The 27,988-nt window shown below is 42.4% G+C and overlaps 1 protein-coding gene across 4 annotated transcripts; it reads left to right on the forward strand.

Moving 5' to 3' along the window:
* Window positions 1-1,552: 1,552 nt before the first annotated feature.
* On the forward strand, window positions 1,553-26,063 carry LOC137606114 (kinase suppressor of Ras 1-like). 4 transcript variants are annotated; one of them, XM_068331203.1, is made up of 21 exons: window positions 1,553-1,606; window positions 11,593-11,733; window positions 15,447-15,594; window positions 15,678-16,167; window positions 17,294-17,475; window positions 17,662-17,731; window positions 17,888-17,971; window positions 18,120-18,181; window positions 18,344-18,453; window positions 18,764-18,932; window positions 19,258-19,299; window positions 19,745-19,793; window positions 19,884-19,947; window positions 21,012-21,317; window positions 21,403-21,599; window positions 21,700-21,796; window positions 22,228-22,361; window positions 22,667-22,798; window positions 22,928-23,063; window positions 23,246-23,379; window positions 24,549-26,063. In XM_068331203.1, exons 1-21 carry the CDS (start codon window positions 1,568-1,570, stop codon window positions 24,553-24,555), a joined length of 2,793 nt encoding a protein of 930 aa, XP_068187304.1. In that variant the 5' UTR covers window positions 1,553-1,567; the 3' UTR covers window positions 24,556-26,063. The 4 variants fall into 4 exon arrangements, with proteins under 4 accessions (XP_068187304.1, XP_068187302.1, XP_068187303.1 ...); XM_068331201.1 differs by lacking the exon at window positions 1,553-1,606 and adding an exon at window positions 3,451-4,019; XM_068331204.1 differs by lacking the exon at window positions 1,553-1,606 and adding an exon at window positions 6,395-6,415.
* Window positions 26,064-27,988: the final 1,925 nt, after the last annotated feature.

Genomic DNA, 27,988 nt, shown 5'->3' on the forward strand with positions numbered 1-27,988 from the left:
AGAAAAGCCGGGAGATACAAAACATTACGGTGAACAACATCCAATGGATTAATAGAGTCGATCCTGTATGTTTTCAATTAAGTAATAAACTATCATATAGCAAAAGATGTTGTATTGTCAAACCCCAAGCCATGCTATATCTATTTAAGGTGATCAAATTCTTTCAATTTAAGAAGAAGATAGGATTCAGACATCCAATGATGTCTGTGTTTTGATATAAAATTAAAAAACACATCTGGTGAAGCAAACATCCTTCCTTTTCTGTGCCCTCCCTCCCATCTCTGTTTTCTAGATCTATGCTGTGAAAATAGTAAAGGTTAGTAGATTGTCTCTTAAACACAACTCACTCGGCTACTCTGTAGAGTGGAGAGTTCAACTGTAGTTTATAGAAGGCCTGTGAACAGGAGGAGGCTATTTCCTGTTTTCATACCAATGTAATAATATCACATAGACAATGGACACAGTTGTGAATTCTACTGTACATTTTTAGATCAGCTTAAAATAAAAAGTAATCAAGACTTTCTCCAAAGAGACCCATGCAGCTTGTGGTGTGAGCTTGGATTTTTTTGTCATGCAAATTTGCCTACTATGTGTGTTCATCCAATAGGAAACCACCAGAAAAAGAATTTATTCACTGGAAATGATGAAAAACGTAATAAATATACACTGAGGGTGTCTAAAGAGCTGTGTTGGAAAATGCAAAAAACAAATAAGAAATCAGGTATAAGAAATCATTTTACCAGTATGCGGAGATGTAGTAAGTGCACACACATCATTTCTGCTGTCGTCATTAATAAAGCTGACCCGCCAAACTAAAGAGTTTCAGGTGTGGACAACATAAAGATGCATTAGGATCAAACTTGCATTTTCCCTGACCGAGACACTGTGACTGACTGCTCAACAGACTGAACTGGGATCTTGCTTTGCATGCAGTGACTGTTTCCTGTCCTTATGATGTGGCAACAGATGATTTCCTGCAAAGTACAACGAGTAGGCGGATGTTAATATACAGCTTGACTGATGGGTTAAAAGGTAGAACTTTTTAATTTTAACATTGGTGTCATCTAACACACATATTTGCACTTTGCACATTTGCACAATGTTTATCCTGGATACATTGCGTTTACGTGCAGGCTGATACACACAGTCTGATATCTCAAAGGTTACCATGAAGGTAGTCAACTGTTCCTGCAGAGTGGAAGGATCAATTCACTCCTACCCCCTCCCCCCAGACCTGAAGGGGTTAGGGCAATCCTGGCCAGCAAAGACGGTGGCATCAGACAATCCACAATCTAATTTAATCTGAAGTCATGAGGCCTGTGTTGTGTGCGGTGTCTTGGCTGTGTAACTGTGCAACACTTTAAACAGCTTAGGAGACTGTCAGGCTGGAAGGGATCATTCTATCCTCGGCTGAGTGAGTCGTGTCAGCAAGCTGTCATGTGCCTATGCAAATGTTTTTAAATACACGGCAGGACCTGTTCAGATCGCACATCTTCCATTGTCGAGCAAAGGTCAAGAAGCCCTGGGTATCATTTGAGGAGAAGATGAATTCTTGGAAAGAGCTGCGATGCAAAAGAGAAAATCCAGAGGGAAAGGAAAACAAATGGTGAGGCGCTCGCATGTTTTTTATCAGAGATGTAAGTTTTTTGTGAAATACCCTGAACACAGAATGAGTTTTGATTCTCTGAGGGAATAACGACTTCTACTGTGTTCACCTGTTTTTGACCTGTTGGAGTTAATAGGTTGTCAAAAGATAATCGCTCCCAATCTTATGCTGCAGCCATGAAACAGATGAGACGCATGGAATAGGTTTATTTGCCCTTTGCAGCTTTAGTTCCTATCATACTCCATCATACCTTTCTTTTGGTGTTTTTTGCTAAATTTAATCTGTTTTGTTCAAAGCACAATATAAGTGGTGCCTACCGGTTTGACTGACGTGCTCTCTAGAATGGGAACATGTAGAAACTTCAGTTAAAAGTATTCAATATTCTCTTTACCCTGAGCCCCATGTTGCCATTTAGTAACTTCGTTCTTAAGAAAAGAAGATCTGAGATTGGCAGGGTGTTCAGCTGGCATGTCATCATCCAATCTGTGCTGTTAATACAACAGAACTGTACCAGACCAACGACGGCAAAGAAGTTCACAATTATCACTTTTGTTTCACTCTGTTCTTGCAACGGCGTTAGATTTATTGTGCACAGTTTTGTGTGGAATGTTATTTTTGGAAGATTCTGTTTTGCTTACTTCAGATGGAGTTTCAATTTCAGATCAGAGGTTGACTCAGCGGCACGACAAACCACTTAGAATAAGGTTTGTAATTCCACAATCTGGATTTTGTATCCTAACATGCAAGGCTGCTACTTGGAACGGTCCATGTCTTGCCGGTGTAAGATACAGTGTGATTTTCTGAGCAAACCAAATATGAGAAGAGGTTGCAGACAGATGGAGACGGCTCCATGAGATGTGACTCACATTCCATTGTATAATCAGGGTATATTAAAGGCAGGAACATCACACCCTCATTGCAGCAATGAGCCATGTGCACTGTTGCCTCATGGTTGTGGAGACTTGTAAGCTCCTCCCACAGATCATGGAATAAGAGGACGGTGCATGTCACTCGGCACATGTTCCTCAAGTTAAGTTGAGTTATTTAGAAGTTTTGTCAATGCAGATATTTGTGACTTGCTGTCATCTGGCCATTTCTGGCTGTCTGGAAATGAGACTGTGAGGGGGAGGATAGTGTGATCTGTTTCAGTCTGTCCACCTGTTTTGTTATATTTCTCAGGTGATTATTTTCACCAGACAAACTAAATTTTGAACCAATAAAGCCCCAGTGCTGAATATCGTCAAGCTCAAGCCAAACACTCATCATTATGGGGTAGTGCGCAATCTGCATTTCAATGCAACCCATGCATAGTCAACTATATGCAAGTGGAACGTAAACTATGTGGACTTGAACTGACAGATGGGGGGGGGGGGGCTGAGATTTAAGTTTAAAAGGTGATGGAGATGATTCCATTTTGAGTTGGATGTGGATACTTTTGCAGAAGTATGAGCACCCAATCAGCAATGCTGTCACCTATGTCTATGTCTGTTTATTTGTTTGTTAGCTAGTCAAGCACAATATTTTAACCGAGTTTTGTGACATTATCTCAAGAGGTCCTACGTGGAATGAGGAAAACATAGTTAGATTTTGAGGGATATGGATAAAGATGCTTTTAATTCATAAACTTCCCTCACCTCCTTTCCCATTGTCAGCTCCAGATCTATTGAGCCAATTAGTTTCATTCATTTAAAGGGTCTTGGTGGTATGTGTCTATTTTATGCCGCTCTCATTTATGAGCATGCTGAAGAACATTAAGGAAGGTAGCCTGGAGGGTTGCTTTTTTAAAAAAAAAAAACACCCCGGCGTGACTTCAATTCCCACATTGCACCGCGCCTCGTGATGTTCCCAACAGCTGACAGACGGTGAAAGCCTCTGCCAGAGCTGTCTGTGGAAGAGAGAAGCCACCCGTCGGTAGTCCGCTCGCACTGAAACAGCCTACAAACCGGGCTGCTGGACTTCGGACTGCCTCGACACCCCCGGGTTTTCCTCTGACTGTGTCGTTTTGATGACAGAAACAGATTTTTTTTCAGTTCGCATCCTGACTTGTGCAGAGCTCGGGGAGCTGGAGCGAAGGGGAGGTTGAGAGACATTTTACCGAAGCTAACTTCCACAATAGGTCGCTGCGTCGCAGGACTGCTGCATATGTTTGATTTGATCTCAACCGTTTGACTCCAGCCCTTCCAGCCGTGCCCAATGCTGAGGAATGGATAGTGTGTCTGTTAAAGGTGGGAAGATGGTCGAGAGTGATGAGCAGCCGAGGAGGGACAGCGGCGGTGGCGCAGCGATGGCCGCACTACATCAATGCGAACTCATCCAGAATATGATTGAAATCTCCATCTCCAGTTTACAAGGGTTACGGACCAAGTGCGCCGCGTCCAACGACCTTACCCAGCAAGAAATCCGCACTTTGGAGGTAATGAGCGTTTGGTGTGTGTCTGCGAATGTCAAAGTGCGGAGTCATGAAGCCCCAAACGCTTATGTCCGCCTATTGGTTCCAAGCGAGGCGCTTTATCCTCAGTGTCAGGAGAGCCGAAGCGCGTTTTGTCGCTTGTAACGAACGTCTGGGTCGATGTGGAGGTGAAGGTGGCTCAAAATGGTATTCAGCCTCGGGGGCTTCACCATTTTCTCGTGAATATGCCCCCCAAAACACTGTCACGATGCCATTGATGCCCGATCCGGTTATTTGTGTGACCTCTTTCTCTATAGGTGCAAATATTTGCCGTGAGCCCCCCCCACCCCACCCCTCCCCGCCCCACGATAGTTCTCATCCCCGTGCAGTGCAGCCGAACGCAGCCCGGCCTGGTGGCACACATTTAATATTCCAGACGGTGATATTATTTATGTTGCCTATAATCTCCTCTCTGCGCAGGATTTGTCGAGACCGTGCAGTATTCACGACAGCCGAACGCAACACACACACACACAAAAAAAAAACGAAAGCTACGACGCGTTCCTCCTGTTTTTTTCCGTCTCCAAAACCGAGGATCAGAAACGGTTCGGTTTCCCCGCATCTGGGTGCAGATCGGACCATCCGAGTCGGAATCACTCGGGATGGTCCTGCATGGCTTCGGTGGTGCTTCAACATGTCCTGCTGAAGTGGAGCATGCAGACACCGACAAGGGGATGCTTTCAGTATTCACAACATGCTTATTTTCAAGTAATGCTCCCTGGAATTATAATTCCTTTTGAAAAGTAAATTTTATCAGAATCAGAATCCTTTATTAATTCCCGGAGGGGGAAATTGCTTTTTGTTGTATTCACTCCAGTGTACAAGAAAAGTAAAGTAAAGGTAAGACAAGAGAAGATCATTTAGAATTAAAGAAAAGGGAAAAGGAGATTAGAGGTAAATAAAAGAATATATAAACAGTATATATATATAATGATTGTGTGTATATTTGTGCATATACAGTATATGTGTGTACAGTATATGTATATACATATATATTTGCATATAATTAAATATATGTATGTTTGTGTGTGTGTGTATATATAATGATACACACAATAACTGCAGCTTTATGAAGCCAAAAAATTACCAGGGTTCAATATGTGAAGGGGACTCTCTTTCGCGAGCCTTCCTGTTTCAGTTTAGGGTCATGTCTTGCTTTGTAATATTCTCAGCTGCTAGACTCAAGGATTGGTGTCATGGAAAGTCCAGTTTCGCATTGTTTGTGACAATGCCAGGAGGCAACAACAGATCCTGCTCTGCTGAGGAGGGTGATGGGAAGGGGGGAAGGGAGGAGGAGGTTGTGTTGGTTAGTTGCATGGTTGGTTGGTTGGTTGATGCAGCCATGGAGCTGTGAAAAATAGTGTCAGTGGTACAGGTCTAATAGCTGCAAATGCAAACTTGTGAAAGATACATAAGTGTGTCTTCGGTAGCTTATAGGTTCCAGGAGTGCTGACACTCTAGATATGATAGATGGTAAATGGGTTTTCTACCTCATGGTTTATTTAAATGTTATACCTTGGGTAAAAGGAATATTCATTCCTGATTGGCTTGAGGGTATCAATTATCCATGTCTGTTTTATTTTGGTCTAACTGAATACCCCATGAGCAATTGTGCTGTTGCCCTTATAAACCAATGTTCCAGAAAGCTCTGAGCATTTAGTTTCAGCCACACACAGACACAATAGCCTGGCCAAACTGGTTTTCAGGTGACCTTCAGTATGGTCAAGAATCATGGCTGATGAAAAGGGAGGACTCCATCTGTAATCTGACTGTCTGGCTGTTCAGCCTCAGAAAGCTAGGTGGCAAAACTATGTGCCTGCATAAGTTTTGAGTTTTTGATGGTGGAATCAAAGTCTGGCAGAAGAGGCGACAAAGCAACACTCTGTTGTCACTCCTTCTACAATTTTGTACTCGTAAAATAATTCTTTGACCTCCTTCGCTGTCTATCAGGCATCAGGTGCAAGTTGGAAAAGCCGCTGTGAGGGAACACATTTTCACAGGCTGAAGAAAAGAAGCAGACGCCAGCCATAATAGTTTAAAACACAGGCAGGGCCTTCAATGCTCACTTTAACCCCTGCTTCATGTGCTGCCATGCTTGTAGGAGCAGGATGTGATCTTGGTAGAGTACTTCCTGAGGTACGTTGTGTCACAGGCGGTTTCTAGTCGACTTTGTTCTGCATGACACGTGTTTCTGTCAATCCTGGAGAATATTTCCGGTGATGAGAGACCATAATTAAAGTAAATTTTTGAAACTGAGAAAGAGAAGAGGAGTCAGTTTCTACCTAAAGGTAGCTCTGCTGGTTTGAGGATCTTATTTTAGTATCAAGGGCTAGAGAAAGACTGGAGGCCTTTGGAAACAGGTATGGTAGATATTTATCTAAAAATATAAAAACATGTTTTGAAGTACATTATATTGTGTATAATATGCAATATACAATTATATAGTATATTATATTTTTGCTCACAGCACAAGTCGAAACCTTTTAGAACTTCCTTTGAATATAATTTGTTGTTCTCATAAAATCAGTCACAATCTGAACAGAACCATTTTTATTGTTCCTCCTGTTCGTCAAAGAAAAACACGTCACAATCAAACCCAACACATTATTAGAAAGTTTTTTTTTTCATTTTAGAAAAAGGAATTTATAACTATTAGAACTTGTGGGCAAAGAGTGGCGTGTGAGGTGGGGGGTGTTAAATAAATGGTGGGCTAATTTTGGTCAGGGTTCAGCCTGATTGCAGATCAGGCTTTTAGATACAGTTGGCTATTGGTCATCATTGAGAGGAAGCGCTGGATGCCTCGCTAGCATTACAACAGAGGAGCTGGCACGACACGGGGTCGTCTTGATCAGCAGCCTCACTTCCTATCTCTTTACTGGCTCTCCGTGTTGAAACCTCATCTTTTCTTGTCTGTGCGTTTTCACTTCTTCCTTTGGTCCTCTTTGAAATTTTCACTCACAAAATACCTTGAATACTAAAGTCAGCAGATTTAGCTTAACTATAGGTGAAGACACTGCATTTGAGCAAACAGGATAGATTTTTAAAACTTGCATGAGGCCTGTTTCTCTGATCCATTGATATAAGGAGGTGTCACAGTCTTCAGTTTCATGATACTTGCATGATACTTCCATTTCTGCACTCAGATGAATGCCATCCTGTATGGAAACATCCAGAAATGATGGAACTGCTGAAGCTTTAAGCCACTTAAACACAAGTGATGAATTTAAGCGTGCCGCATGAGGTCAAAGCCATTTTCTTTCTCTCCTGATGCAAATGGGTATCACTCCCATATTGCACTGGAGTGCCATGAAGAGAGGCTTGAACTGACTTTACACTCTCATTCAGACAGCTTTATTATTCCACTTGAACTGTGTGTTTTTCTGCCTTGCCAGTGATAGGATAATGATGCTGGCCTCTCAAATGGAGTGCTAACTGGTGCTTCACTTTTTCTCATGTTAAGCCCAGTCAGTCTGGCCGCTGCTGCTCATAATGCCTCTCTAGCCCTTCATGTAACGGTGACTTTTTCCTTTTCCTATCCTCCCTGCGCCGCTTTGTTTGTTCTTCCACCTAATGAGCCACAGAACATCCATCTAGAGGTACAAGTTGAACGTTCTGTTCACAGTTCACTAAACAGGTGGGAAGTGTTCATCAGTCGTTGTAAATCTTTACTTGAAAATTTGTTTTCAACCTTCCTTCCTCTCGGTGACGATTGGGGCAGAGCGAAACGTCGCCCTGTTTTGTCTCATGATGTTGGAGAGAGTTTGCTCTGTGCGCTCGTGGTGCGAGCTGTTGTGGCTGCAACTATTTTTAGACGTCGTTCTTCCTACGCATTTTCAGGGTTGGTTGTTAAATAAGAAAATCAAATGACGCGCAAAGAGCCTGTGCAAGAGGGGAGAGCAGGGAGGAAAGGGGAGGGGAGAATCAAAGCCAATCCGCTGGCCTGTGTGTGTGTGTATTTCTCTTTATGTGTGTGTCTATGTGTGTGTTGGAGGCCTCTGAGAAGACAATGGAGAATGTTGCTCATATGAGTGTACGGAGGAAACAACTCAAATCACTGTAGCAATGCTGACCCTGTCTGTTTCCCTTTTTGTTTTTCCTCCTCCAGTTTAAATGTTGTAGTCAATAAGAAATGAAAAGGGGCTGCATGATGTTGAAATCAGGATGAAGAGTGTAGGCAGGCCCTAATCTATTCTTAAACTAACTCAGGATGAGTTGCGTTACATCCTATAATTTTGAGGTCTGCTGTTCTTCTTTTGTGGAATATGGAGGGGGAGGGGGGTTCACCGGTTAGTTATAAGGAAGCAGATGTCTGTTAACGTCTACAGTAATAGTTATATTTTTCTCAAAACGTGTTTGCCACCAAAAAAAGTAGTATCGACAACCACGTCAGACGTCATTTCTGTTACAGAAGTGTCCAAGTCCAAAGTAGGCCAAGGTTCATGACGTGTGTGTTTGTGTGTGTGTGAAGGTTGTGGACTTCCAGAGACAGTTGAAGGCCAGTTTATCAACCCCACCCACCCGGCCCACTGCCCAGCGTAGGGGTCAACTTGCACTGCCGATAACAATGACAGAGGGGGATGCAGCAAGCTGTCTGGGATTGTCAGCTATGTACGTCCAGCCTCCCGGGTTCCCCGTGACCCGGCCTCTGCATAGCCGGGGTCTCCATTGTGTTTGTGCCTTTTGACATTTTTGTCATTTTTCAATGTGTGGACAAATTTGTGCATCAGCAGACGAGCCACACTTTGCTTTATCTCGTGTAAAATACGTACTTGAAAGCAATTAAAATTAGCTTCAAATTTGCATTACCTTCAAGCTCCAGTGCCGCTGTCGCATTACATTCTGGCTATGAGACGACACAGGGAGCTACAGGCGGCAACCAAGGAATAATTGAAGAACATCTGCATGCTGTTTTTTTTTTTTTTTTTGCAAAACATTCAGCACAGATCTAAGATTTTTCCTGGATACTTATTATTCAGTAGCTCAAGTGAGGTTTGGACTACCTTCCTATGCAGATGTGCTGTTACTGCGTTTCTCCACGCTACCCCCCCCCCCCGCCCGGCAGGTGCATTGGAGAGTTGATGTCGGTCAGAGCTGGAAACAATTGGTGGGCGGTCAAGCAGGCTGCCACTGGGACTTCTCTCCCCTCCCTGCTGCCCAGCACACTGACTGTCAATCATCTTGTCACCGCATTAGGCCGTTGCCATGGCGTTGTTTAGCTCCTCTGACAGGTGGGCTCTGACGCCATCCCCTCCTCCTCCTCCTCCTCCCCCTCCCACCTCCAGGCCACACGTCAAATGCTGCTTTCTCTGCACTGTGCCAAAAATAATCCACACGGTGCCTGTCATTATCATTTGGTTTGTTGATCACCCTGACTGCGCTCCCACCGCAAGTACACACACGACTGACATCAATGAGGGATTCTTGTGTGCTTACTTCATTTTCATCCACCTTATTTACTCAGGGTGATAACAGGTAAAGTTTACGCTCTGTGTTTGGCCTGGGATTTAAAAAAAAAAGAAAAAAAGGTGATCATGTTTTGCAACAGAACGTTTACTGTCACACAGACATGTGATGCCATTTGTATGTCAAGATGTATTGTGTGTGTGAGCTCTGTGTATCACATGTATGGGAAAATCCCACTGAAATGTTGCTGACGATTCAGAAGAGGGTTGCTAGGTAACCTGACGTCACAGGACTGACTGCGCTGGTGTATGAAGAGGTAAAGGAGGAGGCTAGTTCGTTAGCCACACCGTGTGTTAAATGTATTGCTGCTACAAGTTGTTCAGGCACTTTTCTACTCCATATATGCCTCTCTGCAAGTGTGTGTATGGATTTGTGTGTGTCAAGCTCAAATTTGTGTTAATGGGGGTGGTTCATGCTTTAAATGAGCCGCCTGTCTCTGTCATCCACACACTGAAAGAGCTACTCTGACTGGTGGAACTGGTCTGACACGTGGCCAAAAGAAGTCAAAGTCTGCATTAAACTAAATAAATGCTTCACTTTATGCTTAAATAAATAATAGTTTGCAAGCAACATTAACCATTACAGTTTTTGGTTTTTTTTTGCTTTAATTTTTCTCTTGTGAAATCAGCTTTTTTGTTTTTGTCTTGTTTTGGAAGCATCACATTTTATTAGCTCCCATTCAATAATGCATGCAGCATTATCATCCCATTATGCTCTCAGTGCAGCTGATAATTGACGAGTAAAAAGCTGCAGCCGGAGTCGACATGGAGAGCATTTGCTTCATTCCATCTGCCTCTTTCACTCTTTTCATCTCTCTGGCCTACCGTGGCGACACTTTTGTCGGCTACACGAAGAAGCCTTTTATCATCCCAAGGCCTCGCTCTTCTTCAGAGTGCTTGCACGCGGCCGTGTGAGTTTCTCCTTCTGTTCAGTGAGTGGTTGTGTCAGGGAGAGCTTTGAATCAGCAGAGAAAGACGCGCACCTGTCACCGCTGCTCAGGCGCTCCAGAGGCGGGAGGAGAGCTGGCTGGTGTCTCGCTGCTCCTGTGGAGGTGTGGCTCGCTGTAATGGACTCTTACAGATATACGGCGAGATAACAGGATACACTATACAGCGGCGCCGAGCTGCACAACACCAGCCGGTGCAAACCAATACTATGGTGTTGGTTGTAGTACTTACTCGTAGGACCACTGCGCTTGACACTGACTCTACCCTGTTGATGTAAGGCTTCAGGGTGAAGCCTCTAAGCTCCATATGTTTTCACATGGCAGGAGGTCCGTTTGAGAGTAGAATATCCTGGTAAATGACATAAGGCGACAAGACAGGAAAACTTTTTTCCATCTGTTTCCATTCTACAGAGGCGTGGAAGATGCTCTTTTCCCCTGAACCCTTTTTAAAAATTTTTTTTTACTACAAACACAAACTTTTGCACGTTTTATTAAGTTACACATGATTTAGTCACCCATATATGTACACATCGTGGTTGATGATGATTGTTTTTAATCAATCTCTATTTTCTTGAACCCGGTGATTAAAAAAAGAGACCGCAGCGTCTCTGAAAGTGATGGGAAAATTGAGTGGTCATTTGGTGCTTTCTTGCATTGTTATGTCACCAAGCTGCTTTCTTGTTCCAAATATACTACTTTGCTGTGCCAGTACTGCAGATGCCCTCATTAGATGACCAGCTCATTGTTCCTCTCTATTATAATAGCTGTTTATGTCCAATTAGCTGTGTTGTGCACTGGAGGCACTGGGAAATTGTGTTAAGCAAACACTGGGATCATTACTGCAAGTACCTTTAGCTCACATTGGAAAGGTGGTGAGGTTGGAGCAGTGTATGGGTTAGCTTAGCCTCCATTGTATTTTGTGTGTGTGTGTGTGTGTGTGTGTGTGTGTGTGTGTGTGTGTGTGTGTGTGTGTGTGTGTGTGTGTGTGTGTGTGTGTGTGTGTCTGTGTGTGTGTATGTGTCTGTGTCTGTGTGTGTGAGACATAGACATCCTGCTCCTTAACTGTAGCACTGACTTGGTGGAAGCAGCCCCTCCCATTTGTGCTGTGCTCTCTGCTGCCCCCTGCAGGTGAAGCTGATGAAATACATCTGTAAGCAGCTGCAGACTAAGCAAAAGGTCCCGGAGACAGAGAGGCCAGAGGCCCTGGACAGCTACCCACACCTACGGGACTGGCTGCGAACCATTAACCTACGACAGGAGCTCATTGAGGTGGGTCATGTCCTTTCTTCTTGTTTTATATGGATTTAGTGCCCCCGCCCTGCCCCCCCCCCCCCATTTGTATGTGCATGACAAATATCACCAGAGACCATCAACATGTCTTTCTTAAGAGATGGTCTCTTACTTTTGTCACCATACTTAAGTGATAATTAAACAAATGAATGTGGAAATAAAAATATGTTTCATGAGACTGATTTGGTGACTACACTAACCTCTTTCTTGTGGTTCTCTAAAAGTCCAGCCATGCTTGTTGGTAAATTGCTGCTGTCTTCTTGAGACAGGGGAGTTCCTTTTTATGCAAGCTTGAGAGGAATTTCTCAAGAAAAGTTTGTTAAAGATCATACACTTTTTTTAGTTTTATTTAGGGGTTTTTTTCTCTACAACTTTCCTAAAATTCTTTTTTGAGCCTAAACTGTAAGGCTCATTGTAATGTTAACTTTTAATTAACAGTTCAAGTTTGTAAGCATCTGCACTTCTTCATCTTACTGTCCTCAAGTCATATTCTGGCCAGTGCTGGATTTCTCAGACTAATGCTGTTATAATTATTTTAATATGGTATGTCCATTACGGATTGTAGCATGTAAAAACCAAACTTGACACAGGTGCCTCACATAGGTGGGTGTCAAGCAGAGCATCTTCCAGTGCTGAAAATAAACTTATGACTTCACCGTACAACAATATGTAGGTGAGGGAAATGGCAGGCTGACCTTAAGGATAGAGTTCAGTCAGACAAGTTCAACATGTGTTGGTCTCTGAGCCATGGTTTCTACAAGACTTAAATTATCTGAATTTTTAAGCCTTGAAATTCTTTGAAACCAACTCCAAGAGGTCTTAAGAAATTATTAGATCAGGAAATTAAAGGAGCCATCATGGAACCAGTAACCACTATCTATGGAACTCATCAGCATCAGTTTAGTGAGTTGGACAGTCACCTAATGACTTGTTATTTATGCACACCCGCCAAAAATGAATCAAATGCATCCACTTCCGCATTTTGCAGGTTTCGGTCCAGTCGTCATTCCACCACATAATTTGTTTGTAACGTTTTAGCGTAATTTCCTCTCCTTCCACCGACTGCCCTTCCTGTGCTACTGTAAACTGTTTAAATCCCTCTCAGACTTGTATGTTATTCTTCTTCCTGCCTGTTTGTCTTTCTTTGTAACCTAAATTAACCTGCTTATTTGACATATTTTCACTTGCTTTTCTTTAATATGTTCGGTGTTTTGTTTCCCTGCCTCCTTATTTATCCATCTGTTTGTCCAGGTTTAGTCACATCTAATATCATATTGTGCTCGATCTTGTTTGCTCCACAGCTGAAACCTCACAAAGAATTCATCTTTGTGCAACAAAGTTTTTAATAGAACAGTAAAAGTGCTCATTTGTATGTCTTTGTACGCCAATGGGGATTTCCCAAAACATGTGGAGCCATCATAGAAGAATGATGACCCATTTAGATCAAATGTTATTGGACTGAGATTTCTACATTATATTCGTCATTCTATACTAAAGGGGCTGGTTTATGTAATGGAAAACATTACAGTGGCAATCTGTATTTTTTTAAAAACTAGAATCCCACTTATCACTTCCTGCACTGCAAATGGAACCGAGGTTTTAAGAAGCATGTTGATGTCATGTCGGCAAGCTTCTGAAATGATCATGTGTGTCTGTTAAGTAATTAAATATCCCTTTAGCTCTCTAAGTAGCATTATCTTGATTAACCTAAAGCTCACAACAAGACAGAGTTTGCCAAGATGACTTAGGTTAGGCTAACAAGAGAGGAGAAACTCCTGGAGTGGAAAACTCAAACATCAGGTTCGAAACGGTTGTTTTCTGAGAATTGTAATGTTGTGAGAGTGTATTGAGGAAGGGAGCTGAGAGCCCACAGCCTTTTCTGAATACCACAGTACTCAACTGTGTGTGTGTGTGTGTGCGTGTGTGTGCGCGTGTGTGTGTGCGTGTGTGCGTGTGTGTGTGTGCGTGTGTGCGTGTGTGTGTGCGTGTGCGCGCACTTCCTTTGGCTTACAGTGTACACATGAATGTGGGAGGCTGCCCTAGTTTTCTGATCAGTTTGCCCCCTCAGAGCGAGGCTTTAACCTGACTGATAAGCAATTGTTTACTTCCCATGTCAAAAAAAAACATCCTTAACTTGCTGCATTATCTCCCATTTCCTTCTATAGTCCAGTTGTTTGCGCTGCTGTTTTATTTTTCTGTTTTTTTTAATGTGTTTTTTAAAAACCAAAGTGCAAAGGAACAATTCACACAAAGATGAAGATTTAGGCGTCATGTACTCAAAAATATTTCTGGATCCTACACGCAGAAGAGTTTGGCAGTGTTTTCCTGATGTAAAAAAATCCCATTTAGTCCCTACAGGAACCACCTCTTTAATTCGAAAAAGCATTATTTACACTATTTTTTTAAGTATTCATTGTTGTGTCAAAGCTGAAGAGGAACACACATACAGCACATGTGCCACTAGAAGACATCCATGACTATTTGTGATCTCCACATACATCCCACAAAAGAATAACCAAGTATCAACATTAGTTGCTTTCACAGCAGAATTTCATTATTATAGATGTTTTCAGAATCCTTTCCACCACGAGTTTGTTGTCTGTGTATCCTTAGAAAAAAACAGGCCATTGCTTGTTGTAAAAATGTATTCTCATTGTTGAATGCTGACTGTCTGCAAGCTTTAAAACCAGCATCATGTGGCTCCCTCTTAGTGATGGTGCATTCATGTCAAGTCTTTGTGCGGTAAATTCAACATTATCGATTACAAATCATTTGTGGCTTGCTACATTTTATGGATCTTTATTTCTGTTGGTTTCTTGATATCTCATCTTTGAATACACACACAAACACAGTTTCCCAGTATCATTGCCAGTCAGAACAGGTTGCAATGTCTTTAATAGCAGTCTTGTTTCAGTGTCCTTTGATATGAAGCCTATACCAGCATTAGCCAGTCTGTCTCCTGCTCTGACTAATGGAATCCTCTTATTGTGCGGTGTTGTGTTGTGTTGTGTAGTGTGTATCCACTCTGCAAATGACACGTCTGTCTTCTGCTTTACTTCATCCACTTGTTAAGAAATTTCTGCCTTAGCTTGAAGGAACTTGGCATACTCAGACAGAAGGGGACAGAATATATTGAATTGATGATAAATTGTAGTCTGAACGTCTGTCCAAACGTTTCCACCAATTTAGATCTATGATTTCCTTTAGTTTCTAATCTGCTCTTATCACCCAGATAAGAGGAAAATATTTTTTATGAAATGCCTCCAACAAAGTTGTAAATTGTATGACCCATTTAATACCCCATGCCATAATATAATGCTGCCCCTTTTAACAGGTTTAATGAGTGATGTTGAACCCATGCAGTGTCAGACAACTTTACAACAGAAATGCTTTATTATATGAAAGTTTCTGCTTTCTCTACTGGTGCAGACTTCAGCAGCTTTATTATTTCCACATCACCGGTGTGAGTTATTTCATACAAGTAAAAGCCAAATATATGTACATATACAATACACAAAAATTTACAAGTCTCATCACCTTGGTTACCATTTAAATAAATATGACTTAGGCCTAACCCTGATAATCGTTTTCTCTACAGATACATTTTATCTTTTCCTTGTGTTTTTTACTCGTTCTTGGATATTTACTGAGTCTTCACACACTCTTTTTTTCTTTGCATTGCACCTCTGCAGGCTGTGGAAGCAAAGTTGTCCCTGGATGCCTTACTGCAGATGACAGGTGCACAGGTGAGGGACACGATGAGAAGACTAGGATCCAGTTCAGAGGAATGTGCCCGGCTCAGTGCTGCCCTCTCCTGCCTGAAGAGTGCCACTGAATCAGGTGCGTGTGTGGGATCAATGCGTGCATCCCCGATCAAGTTCTTCACATTATATATTTTATTGGTTTTGTTCCATATCGTCCAGGAGGTGAACTAAGGGAAGACAGCAGTCCCTGGATGTCTGAGCCAATGAGGAGGGACAGCGGCTCTCTACTGACTGCAGACCAGCTAACCAACCTGGGGACTCCTCTCCGCCCTCACAGCCCCTCACCACTTGCACGCCCATCAGCAACCCACTCCACCCCATCCACCCCTTGCGCCACCTTCCCTCATCCCCGCTCAGGCTCGGTGTCGGCAGTGCCCATGCCAGAGGCGCTGGCGTCCTACGTCCACAGCGACAGCCCGCTCACAGATCCGTTCCCCATGTCCTTAGCTCGAACAGCCCGGCTCCACGGACAAGCCTCCACCCCACCAATAACTCCGCCCTCAAAGCGGCGCCACAGACTGAAGCCCCCTTGCACCCCTCCCCCTCCATCCCGCAAAGTTTTGCATCTGCTTCCTAATATAACCCTGACGCGCAGCAAAAGCCACGAGTCGCAGCTTGGCAACCGTATCGAGGATGCGCCCACCAACAAGTAGGTGTACTGTAACAGAATGTTACAGAACTGATCTTTTCATCTCATGCTTGTATTTTTAATCACTAAATCAGAACCCAATCAATCAATCACTTTGAATTTGTGAGGGATTTCCTCTGGCTTTGTTACCACAGCTTTACAGGCACTTAGGTTTTCCCTTTGGAGTCTTCAAAATTGACATTAATGTGATATCTAGGCTAATTTACAAATTACAGCTTAAGCTTAAGGTTCAGCCTAAATTCTTTTCGTTTTTATTACAAATGAAATAATGAACCCTAATTCATTTATTTGTACTAGGAGGAGGCCCTGATGTTGTGTATTTCGTCACTAATAAGGGATCATCAATTCTTAGGAGTGTACAGTATGTTTGCGTAATAGATATTGAAACTGATCATGGTGGTATTACAGTTTGTGGCTTAAATATATGAGCCTTGTTTGTTATTACATATTTATTACATGTTTATTACGTGTTTATGACAGGGTGCAATTTTTTGGACTGAGGCAGGGATTTCCTAGGACTCGCTCACTCGTGTATTCTCCTCCTTCCACATCCTGTTGCTCCTTCTCTGTGTGTGACTGGAGTTAATCCCAACGCAGATTCCCAGAGATTATGACTCATGTCAAAACAGGAAGTATTTCCTTGGATTTATGCTCGGAGGTGGCAGGACACACATACACACACTAGCACTCCTCTCTCTCTCTCTCTTCTGACTTCCTGTGATTGGATGCACATACCCACACGAGTCATATGTTCGGTCATAATATCCCGTCTGTTTGTGGACAGAGTTACTGAATATAAATCTGGCAAAGGAAGCAATAAATATGATGGACACGGATTCAATACATTTAACACACTCCCAGACGACCCAGCTGGTTTTTACTGGATATGTACTGTAAAGATTATTATAACAGCAAAGAGAAAACAAATCAAAGTTTTGATTGCTAAGTGATTTAACATCAAGATTCAATTAAGTCAAACTGTTTCTTTTTCCAGCCAATGATTGCTCACGTGTGTGTGTTTAAACTGCACAACTGGCACTGGTTGTGTCTACTTAGGTGTGTCTCTTAATGTTGCATAACCTGCCCCATGCAGTACAGCGATATTCCCTTTCCTCCCCCCCCCCAGGTGTGTTAAAAAGAACAAGCTGCTTCTGAATATGCAAGTCAACGGCAACGGATGCGAGGACTCACCGTCTCGCTACCCCGCCATGTCGGCACGCACCCCCGGAGTCACCCCTGTCACTCCCGCCGCTTCTTACACCCTGCCTGGAACGCCCACTCTTGTAGAAGAGCACAGTGTCATCAAGAGTGAGTCATGTTTACTTTTTTTGTTTTGTTTTAGTGAATGAGTGGAATACATGTCCCCCATCGGAGATGTCCATAAAATCTGAATAATTAAATGCGGCATTTTTTATGTGATTTTCTTTATCTGATATCCCTCCTTGTTTCTTCCCATCATCTTTTCATCCTTTCATTTCTTCTTTTTCTGGTCAGATAATGTAGCAGTACATCGCAGTTCCCCACAAACAGCGAGGCGAGACATTGGTTTAGCAGTCACGCACAGGTCAGTTATTCTTCTCTTCACAATTTTATGGCTCAGCAAAGGCGAAATCTGGATTTGATATGAATGAAATAACAGAGGAATTCTACTCATGTGATGTCACAGGTGTTAATGTTGTAATATGAATGGGTTAATAGCAGTCTTTTTATATTTATTTAGGTTTTCAACCAAGTCCTGGCTTTCCCAGACATGTCAAGTGTGCCAGAAGAACATGATGTTTGGGGTTAAGTGCAAACACTGTCGGTGAGTTGAATGATGTTGAGTGGCACCTCAGTTGTCATTATTTGATCACAGATTAGAAACATAAGACAGAAAGCTGAGAACATCAGACTGAAGAGTCATAATGCTGCTGTCTCCTGCCTCGCTGACTCGCTGCCTTCTGTCTCTGCAGGTTAAAGTGCCACAACAAATGCACAAAGGAAGCCCCATCCTGCAGAATTTCCTTTTTACCAAGTAAGCTAAGTTTTTAATGCTCAGTCTGCAGTTGATAAAGGTGCTGCTTTGTGTGTGTGTGTGTGTGTGTGTGTGAGTGTGTGTATGTGTGTGTGTGTGTGTGTGTGTGTGTGTGTGTGTGTGTGTGTGTATCCACAGTGAGGTTTCCAATTTCTCTTCCAGTCGCCAAGATTCGAAGGACCGAGTCTGTTCCATCGGATATTAACAACCCGGTGGACCGGCCACCAGAAGCGCCGCAGTTCGGCACACTTCCAAAGGCTATTACGAAAAAGGTAAAGCAGGGTTAAGTAAATAATTCTGCTAGTGATTTTGGCTTTCCAGGAATTCATTCATGTAAACATGTGTCATCACAACTTTACTGCAATGGAATAGAGGAAAGGGCAATGTGAGAATGTGCTGGTGTACTGGAATTATAACCCACGAGTGCGTGTTTTAGTTTTGTGAAATTAAATGCAGATTTTTCTTGACGTTTAATCTTCATATATACTGTATATATTCACAATTATTTAAGGTTGTAGCAGACACTGTAGGTCATCTTTCTATCAATTCTGATTGATGTCCTCTCCCTCCCCGCCTCTCTAGGATCATCCTCCTGTGCTGAACCAGCTGGACTCCAGCAGCAATCCGTCCTCTACCACCTCATCCACACCTTCTTCCCCAGCACCCTTCCAGCAAAGCAACCCCCCCAGCGCCACTCCACCACCAAACCCCTCGCCCAAAGGTCATCGTGACAGCCGCTTCAACTTCCCAGGTGGGCTCACATATACCTAGTTGCAGGCTGCACCTACTCTACAGATGCACATACTGTACGTACTGATAATATGCCTGCATATAACAAAGTCTAATCTCTCCTTTTTATGCAGAATTCATCCCTCAACTAACTTTCCCGTTTGCTACTCTATCTTAGTCTGGGCCACAAACAGTCCTATCTTCCATTTTCTCACTGTATATGACACTAACACTGAACAACAACTATACTTTTGACCAAATCTGTTGTTTCAAAGCCCCTCTAACACACCCCTGCCCTTGCCGACATGCTTATCGATCTTTCTCTCTTTTTTGTTTTGTTGCAAAAGCTGCCTGTTACTTTCAGCATAGACAACAGTTTATCTTCCCTGGTGAGTTGATGTTCCAAGGCGTCACATTGCATTCCTAGTCTCCCATCGTTTAAACTCTCTCTCTCTCTCTCTCTCTCTCTCTCTCTGTCTCTCTCTCTCTCTCTCTCTGTCTCTCTCTCTCTCTCTCTCTGTCTCTCTCTCTCTCTCTCTTTCTCTCTCTCTCTCTCTCTCTCTCTCTCTCTCTCTCTCTCTCATGTTTACTTTTTGGGTTGGAACAGCTAGCTGTGTTGTCTGTTTCATTAAGTGTTGAGATAAAACGGTGTTTTGCCACCATCTGCTGGTGATAGTTACAATTGCATGAACAATCTTGTTTTCTGTGGTGGAGCATGAGACTAATAAGACTTTCTTAAAAATGATGGGGGGGGGGTCGCTTTAGGAACAGTAGTGTATATGCCTGTTTTCCTCTTCCCTAAATGTTATTTTTTTATCACATGTTTCTCCATAGATGTCTCCAGTCCTGCTCATTTGCACCCTGACATCCTGCAAGACACTGTGTAAGATGTTCACCTCAAGAAAATTCATATTTACTTTTGATTACTCGTGTTGTATTTCACTCCTCTCATATCAGTTCTCTGTATTTACAGCAGTGAGATTGGACAACCTGCAGACGAGATTCACCCTGAGCTGGCGGAGGATGATGATGAAGAGGTAATGTTGCACCATCCAAAAAACATGTTTAAATGTACTGCCAGCACACTCAGGTCCGTCAGAGTCATATATTTGAAATTCATACTGTACGACATTGTGTTCTATTTATCTAAGGCTGGTGTTTTCATCCTCTCAAATGTCAATGACAATGGATCGCATATCCCAAAAACGCAGGATGGTAATTAATCTGTTAACCTGAGACAAATCTGAAAATGATTATGCTAAAAGTATCTGAGTGGATATTTATTATAACACCAATAAGAGTTGGAAGGATGTGGGTCAAACTCATTTTCCTGAATCTCTGTTAATGGGCAGTACTGGTATGTCCATTAAAATAATGCAGGTATATCAAGTCATTTCCAGTAGAGAATCCCATGATAGTGTTGATTATGTCATTAAAATACCTGCAGGTGTCTTATAAATAATATTAGTGTTGAATTGCATTCATCAAAAACAATTTCTCCTGACATTTGTTCAGTGGAACCAGGCTGACCTGTTTAGCTGTGATGAACTGTGGCGTTATTTCTTTCAGCAGGAGACAACATGAAAATATCACTACTGTTTAGAGCTCAGACAGCAACACAACACTGGAGACAGCAATAAAATGTAGAAATGTATTTCTCCTTCAAAAGATTGGTTTGTTTGGGTCCCTGTGAAAACAGCAATCACACTCAGTTTTGAGAGAAAACAAGCCGACCGAATTTGGCAAGAAAAGGTGGCCTCGATTTGCCACCACTGGAAGCCTGCAGCGATTTATTTGTTGTGTGAAAAGCATAAAAAAATGTTAATTCCTATTAAATCAGTCTGTTCAGGAAGAGATCTGATAAACGGGAAATGACACCCAAACTGAAATCCAACAATTGATCCTTTATTCTCCCAGTCTCTGGAAAAAATGAACCAAACTACAAATGTTAACCCGTTCAATTTTAAAAATAGAATCTTGCTTTTCTTCTTGTTGCACACACTCTACTTTACCTCCCTTTTTTTTGTGGCGTTGTTGAGGGTGGGTTTATTGTCTCTTTTATCCAGAGGGGATTAACAAAACCATCATCACATTCTTGTAGGAAGGAGATGAGGAACTTGAAGTCGAAGATGAAGACCCTGAAGGGGAAGAGGAGAATGAGGAGGACGAGGAAGACAATGAGGATGATGGGGAAGATGATGATGATGATGATGATGATGATGATGGGGACGATATCAGGATGAATGTAGGCTCGGATGGGGAGTGCGATGAGCTGGACGATCTGCCCAGCTCTCGGGGGAACCAGTGGAAGGGACCAATTTCCCGCAAGGCGAGCCAGACCAGCGTTTACTTACAAGAGTGGGACATCCCGTTTGAGCAGCTGGACCTCGGAGAGCTCATAGGGAAGGTGAGGAATCTTAACCAGAGTTTCCATGAAATATGATTTACAATCTGAAAAGGTCACTTCACTGTTATTGTTCGGGATCACTCAGGGCCGCTGGGGCAAAGTACACAAGGGTCGGTGGCACGGCGAGGTGGCCATCCGACTCCTTGAGATCGATGGAAACAATCAGGATCATCTGAAGCTCTTCAAAAAGGAGGTGATGAACTACAGACAGACCAGGCACGAAAATGTGGTCCTCTTCATGGGGGCCTGCATGGCTCCACCCCACCTTGCCATCATCACCAGGCGAGAACACCGATAACCAGCATGTCTCAAAAATCATTACAATCCCAGTATGTTTTCATCAATTTAATTTCCCTCTCTCTCTCTCTTTCTCTCCCCACAGCTTCTGTAAAGGGAGGACATTATATTCTGTCGTCAGAGACACTAAAAACACTCTGGATATTAATAAGACCAGACAAATTGCTCAGGAGATTGTAAAGGTAATTTTTTTTCTTCTTTAATATCTCCTCAAAGCAGGGAGTCTACAGCACAAATGGATTTTTCAAAATCTGAAGTTACATTCCAATAGATATTTTCATTATTAAAAGCAAGAAATGTATGCCAAAGATATTAAGTTTGGTATAGTTTATTAAATCTTACGAAATATATTTCATTTTCATTCATTGTGTCTCAGGAGTACGTTGTCAGGTCGGACATGTTCTTGCAAAAAAGGTCAATTTTATACCAAAAATATTAGAAACCTCTGTGACAAATGAAAGATGTCAGGTTTTGAATAATCCTTCCTACATTGACAAGCAGCAAAAAAACCTTCATCTCTACTTTTAAATGCGGAAAATGTTACGTAGTGCATTGCAGATACACACATTTCTGTTTGAATCCATATGGCAACACTCTGTCTGTTCCGATACAGGGAATGGGTTACCTGCACGCTAAAGGCATCGTGCACAAAGACCTGAAGTCGAAAAACGTTTTCCACGATACCAATAAAGTTGTGATCACAGACTTTGGGCTGTTCGGGATCTCTGGAGTTGTCCAGGAGGGCAGGTAAGAAAAGCCACTTAAGAGTCCCTAAAAACACAGCCTCAGCTAAAGCGCTGCTCATGCTGCACTATTATTACCTGGGGAGGAAAGTGATTTGTAATAATTGCTGAGGTCCACATTGGCTGCAGTCCTTCAGGCATCTCCCTTGTCAGCCAGAATTTTTGCACTGAAGTGTCCTCATTGTAAAATCTGAATGCACCTCTCATTTTTTCAGCACCTTTTGAGTACAGCAAAAGCTAATTTTACCACCTTCCACTCAGTAAAGGCATCTTTGGCACTGGAATAATGTGTACCTTTTGTCCCCCCAGGCGTGAGAACAAACTAAAGCTTCCGCACGGTTGGATTTGTTATCTGGCGCCAGAAATTGTGCGGCGAATGAGTCCAGGTAACAACGAAGACCACCTTCCTTTTTCCACTGCGGCCGATGTGTATGCCTTTGGGTGAGTCCTGTGTGCTCATACATCTTAGATAACTCATTTTATGTTTTGTAGACTTAGAGTTCCATCACACCCTTTTCTGACTGAAGCAACAATTGACCGAATTTTCATACATCTTACCCTCATATTAAGCACCATTTGGTATGAGCTTCAAGCCAGGGACTGGCCAATCACCAACCAGCCAGTGGAAGCCACCATCTGGCAGGTGGGGAGCGGAGAGGGCATAAGGAAGGTCCTGGCAGAGATCAGCCTTGGCAAAGAGGTCACTGTGAGTTGTTTCCGATAAGTATGTTTATTCTGCTTTGAAAATACTGAACCATGTCCTGTTGAAACAGAGATATCAAAGTGTTGCGAAACTGTTAGCTTAAGCGGCGCCGGTAGCCAAAATTCCATCGTTGTACAGTGATCAGTTCATCGGGTGCATTGACTCAAAGTTGTGTGTGATCTCAGGAGATCCTCTCTGCCTGCTGGGCGTACGACCTGAGAGAGAGGCCGACCTTTACCCAGCTGGCTGACATGCTGGAGAAGCTGCCCAAACTCAACCGCAGGCTGTCCCACCCCGGACATTTCTGGAAGTCTGCAGAGTAGGTATCCCCAATTGACAGCCAATGTGAAGACACTGGACACATGAAAAGAAAACTCTTATTTTTCTTTGTTTATTTTCTGGTTCTCAGTGGTACAGTCAGTATCTATTTTTTTAGCCTTGGCGTTGGGGCTTTTTAAAAAAAATTTATTTATAAGATTTGTACATGAATAAATGTTTTATGCTTCAAAGAGATTTGAAGTGTTTTGTAACTTCTGCTGACGTGACCTAAACAGGCTCTGCCACCAAGGTATAGCTCTTGTTAGCTGTGATGTTGATTTCTTTCAAATAAAAATGTGAAAATTGTTGCTAACTTATGTGATTGTGAATTGTAAAGTTTTAATTTAATGTGAAAGTTTATTTTGGTCTTCTTTGAGAGAAAAAAGGTATACGGTGTGATTGTCCCTGTCTCTAACGTCTAGAATTAATTTCAACGTCCCACAGTGGGATCCATGTTCTTAAATTAGCCGAGCAAGACAAGTAAAAATAACACGTAGGACAAATCCACAGAGTGGAAGTTACATTGGTGTCAATTTCTTTCTCTTGCAGATTAATTGTGTGATGATTGTGTTGTGTTTGATGTAATCCAGGTGTAAATACGAGACATTTGATGATTTTCCATCTTAAATTTAGACTAAATCAGAAGGACCAAGTAAAAATACTGTACATCGAAAAAACTAGACTCATTTCTGGAACTAGAAAGTCATGAAGTCATTTAGGACTGCTTGTCTTGTCCTGTTTGTTTCTGCAAGAGATTTGATTAAACTCAGTTCAAATTTTACACATTCAGTTAAATCACTTAAGTACGACCATGCTTCTGATTCAAGATTTCAAAAGCATCTGTCATGTTTGCTGCGAGACTACAGGCATCCTGTTTGTACTAATATAAAGTATAAAGGACTTCACCAACTATCCCATATACTGTAGTTATAAGTCGTCTTTATGGATGATTTCAATGACTTCTGCTTACTCAGAAAACGGTAAAAATAGAATGTCCTGATTGATCTCACGCAGCCTGACCTGTTTTACATGACCTTTAACAAACCTAAATGAACCTAATACCCTGCTGCTTTTTAAATGAGGCTTTCTTCACTATTACACTTTCACTAACCATCTAATATTTGTGTTTCCTTTGCTCTTCTCTATCTTCTTGTTCTCTTTTCTGATCAGGTTGTAGCAGCCGCTCTGAAACATAAGCAATGCAAAACAAAGCCTGGGTCTGCCTTGCATGCTCCTGTATCCTTAACTCTTGCAGGATTGATCAAAGCATTGCCTTTGCCTGAAACAGACACTTCTTCCACTAATCCACAGTCTGATCTTCCATGTCTAACCGTTGCATTTTGTTGTTGGGAAGAGAGGATCGGTGGAGCGAGGTGTGTCGCGGTGGGGAGGGGTGCAGCTGTCATTTGTCTGTTATCTCTTTGCCTTCCTTTTGGTTTTGTTCTGTGATCATGTTTGGGACTGTGAGGCTTGTGAATAACTGGCTTGTGGTGTCTGTGCTGAGACTGACTGGTGTGCTGTGGTCTGTGCCTGCTGATGACTGTCCTCTCCTTGGCCCGCTCACCTTCTCTGTGCTGCTGTGATGTGGTTCTTCTCGCCGGGGCTGTGGATATTACTCTTTCTGAGACACCCACACACAATAAATACACTGCTGGACATAAAAATTAACCCCTGCTCCAAAATGGATCTCATCATTTATCTTCGTCTTCTCTGAGGGGTTGACTAATGTTTGACAGGCAGTTTGAGCGATGTTCTCATGATGCTGACACAATTTGCACTTTGTCAACAGGAGAAACTTTTTATTATGTAGTTTGGTTTTGAATAGTTATAATAGCAGTTTTTTCTAAAGGAGAGTCTCAGAGGCATGAACAGACTGATACATGTAGGTTATCTTTTTGGATTGTAACCTGTTAAATTCACTGTTTATTGGATGCATTTGAAAACACGACACTGAAGAAGACTCCGGTATGCTAAACGCCAGGTGAAATATTCCCCTTCATCATACACAATCCACGTGGGATGCTGGCTATTCTCGATTAAAAATGTTTTAATTGTAATAGCCATCCATTGAAGTGTGAAGTGCACCTTATTAGAATAAGAGTTATTTATTAAGAACCTTCTACTGAGGCTGAACAATTTCATCCTCTGCGCAAAAAAAAAGTAATTCAGGAACCTGGCGTAAAGTGTCCAATCTCTTCCGAAAACATTACCTCTTGTGTGCGCTTGTGTATTCTGTTTGTGATTTCTGGCTTGTATTTAAGTGTTGTGTGTGGGTGTACATGAGACTGTGTGTGCGTACTGTGCTGGAATACCTAAGGTTGGTTGTTGTGAAAGACTGCAGTAAATGTTGTGTTGCAAATCCAATAGTATGTCATGTACATACATTATTTAATGTATAGCAAATGAACCCGATTCTTCTAATATTTGTATAAGCATTTTATATGTAAAGTACATCACAACATTTTTGAATAGGTACTGCTATGGCTATTACAGATGTATATTTATATTTTTTTTCTTGTACAAAAGTCTGTATAAAAGCTGTACATTTTTTAGATTGGGCCAATACATGTTTTTTATGTTATTGTACAAATTCATATTTTTGTATTGCATGTGACTACCATTCTGTACACATTTTCTGTTTTCATCCATGGAAGACAATAAAATGATGCTTGTCACGTACAATAATTTGGATACCTATTTTACTGTTCCTGTAACATTATTAGCATCTCCCCACCTATATATAATTGAATAAGCTCACTTGAAAAAGTCTCAAGCTGTCACCAACTCCACCCACTACCTGTCAATCAAGCGCCCAACCAATCACGGCGCCAACCAATCAAAGTGCATCTCCCAGAAGGAATCACGTGAACAATCTGGCGTAAGGCATCTGCTATGTTAGAAGAAGAAATAACTATACATGGACTTCCCAGTTACCATAATTTTAGAGTGTCATAAGTGTTCCAACAATTTTCATGTTTTTGAGCAGAAAGTCCAAACATTAGGAATGAGACAGAAAACGGCAACAAATTCTGAGTGAAATTCTGACTGAAAGAGAGGGAAAGATTGTCTCACAAAAAAGAAGTACTACTTAGCCAGAGCCAATGAATGCCAAGCACAAAAGGAAAATCGCCAAGAAAAAGAAAAGGGGGGGCTATACAAAAAAATGTATATAACCCACTGAATGTATGCCATACATTCAGTGGGTTAAAGCCTATCAACCAATAAGCATTTACCATTTTTATTTAAAATCTATTGTGATCCATAAAACGAGGTAGCTATTCTTTTCATATGTTTGGTATGAAGTCTGATATTGTTGTTTTATCGTGGAATTTCCACGGGTTCCTGCTATAATCTTAGAATAGCTTACTTTTCCTAGCCTACTCTTGCAAACGTCAAGACTGCTGTGCAAAACCTTACCTATTAAAAAAAAAAAAGTTGCTTTTGACGCCACGTGATTGTGGTGCCCTCTCATGGTAGGAGGCAAGTCCTTTTCTGCTGTACCAAATCATGCACTGTACGTACTTGTATTTATATTTTGAGGCAACTGTGGCTTAGAGGCTAGTGTAGGTCATCCAGTAATCTCAAGATTGGCAGTTCGAATCCTGCTCCATCCCAGTCATTTTTCATTCTCTTTGGGCAACAGATTTCCCTCACTGCCCACTCCCTCCAATGTCTAACATTGCTGTATGAATGTGAATGTATGAATGTCAGGTCATCTTTATCCATCTGTGTTCAAACGCCTATCCGGACCCCGGTCCACGGAGGCAGCGATCTGAGCAGGGATGCCCATACTTCCCTCTCCCAAGACATCTCATCTACCTTTCCGAAGGGATTCTAAGGTGTTTTCAGGCCATCCCAGAGAACTAGTCTCTTCAGCGTGATCTTCCTCGAGGCCTCTTCCCGGTAGGACATGCCCTAAGGCGTTTATGAGGCAATCAAAAGATGCCCGAGCAATCTCAGCTTGCTCCGCTCGATATGGAGGAGCAGAAGCTCTACTGAGTTCCTCCCTGGTTGACTGAGGTCCTCACCCTATTTCTAAGGGTGTGCCCACTCACTCTACGGAGGAAACTCATTTCAACCGCTTATATCCAGAATCTTGTCCTTTTGGTCATGACCCAAAGCTCATGAGCATAGGTGAGAGTGGGAACGTAGATTAACCATTCTTTTGACTCAGCTCCTTTTTCACTATGACAGACCTATACAACAACTACATCACTGCATCCGCAGCACTAATCCATCTGTCAGTCTCACGTTCCATCCTTCCCTCACTCATGAACAAGACCCCAAGATACTAAAACTCCTCCACTTTAGACAAAGACTCCACACTAACCTGGAGAGGGAAGACCACCTTTTTCCAGTCAAGAACCATAGCCTCAGATTTGAAGGTGTTAATCCTCATCCCTCTCGCAGTGCACTGAACTGCAACCCCCCACCCCCACCCCCAGGCCAACAGGACCACATCATCCGTAAAAAGCAGAGATGAAAGCCTTTGGTCCCCAAACCAGACCCCCTGGCTGTGCCTAAAGGTTCTGTCCATAAAGTTTATGAACAGAACCGGTCATAAGTCCAACATGCAGCTGGAACAGGTCTGACTTACTGCCGGCAATGCG

The sequence above is a fragment of the Antennarius striatus genome, chromosome 13, assembly GCF_040054535.1.
Source record: "Antennarius striatus isolate MH-2024 chromosome 13, ASM4005453v1, whole genome shotgun sequence".
In the NCBI taxonomy this organism is placed as follows: Eukaryota; Metazoa; Chordata; class Actinopteri; order Lophiiformes; family Antennariidae; genus Antennarius; species Antennarius striatus.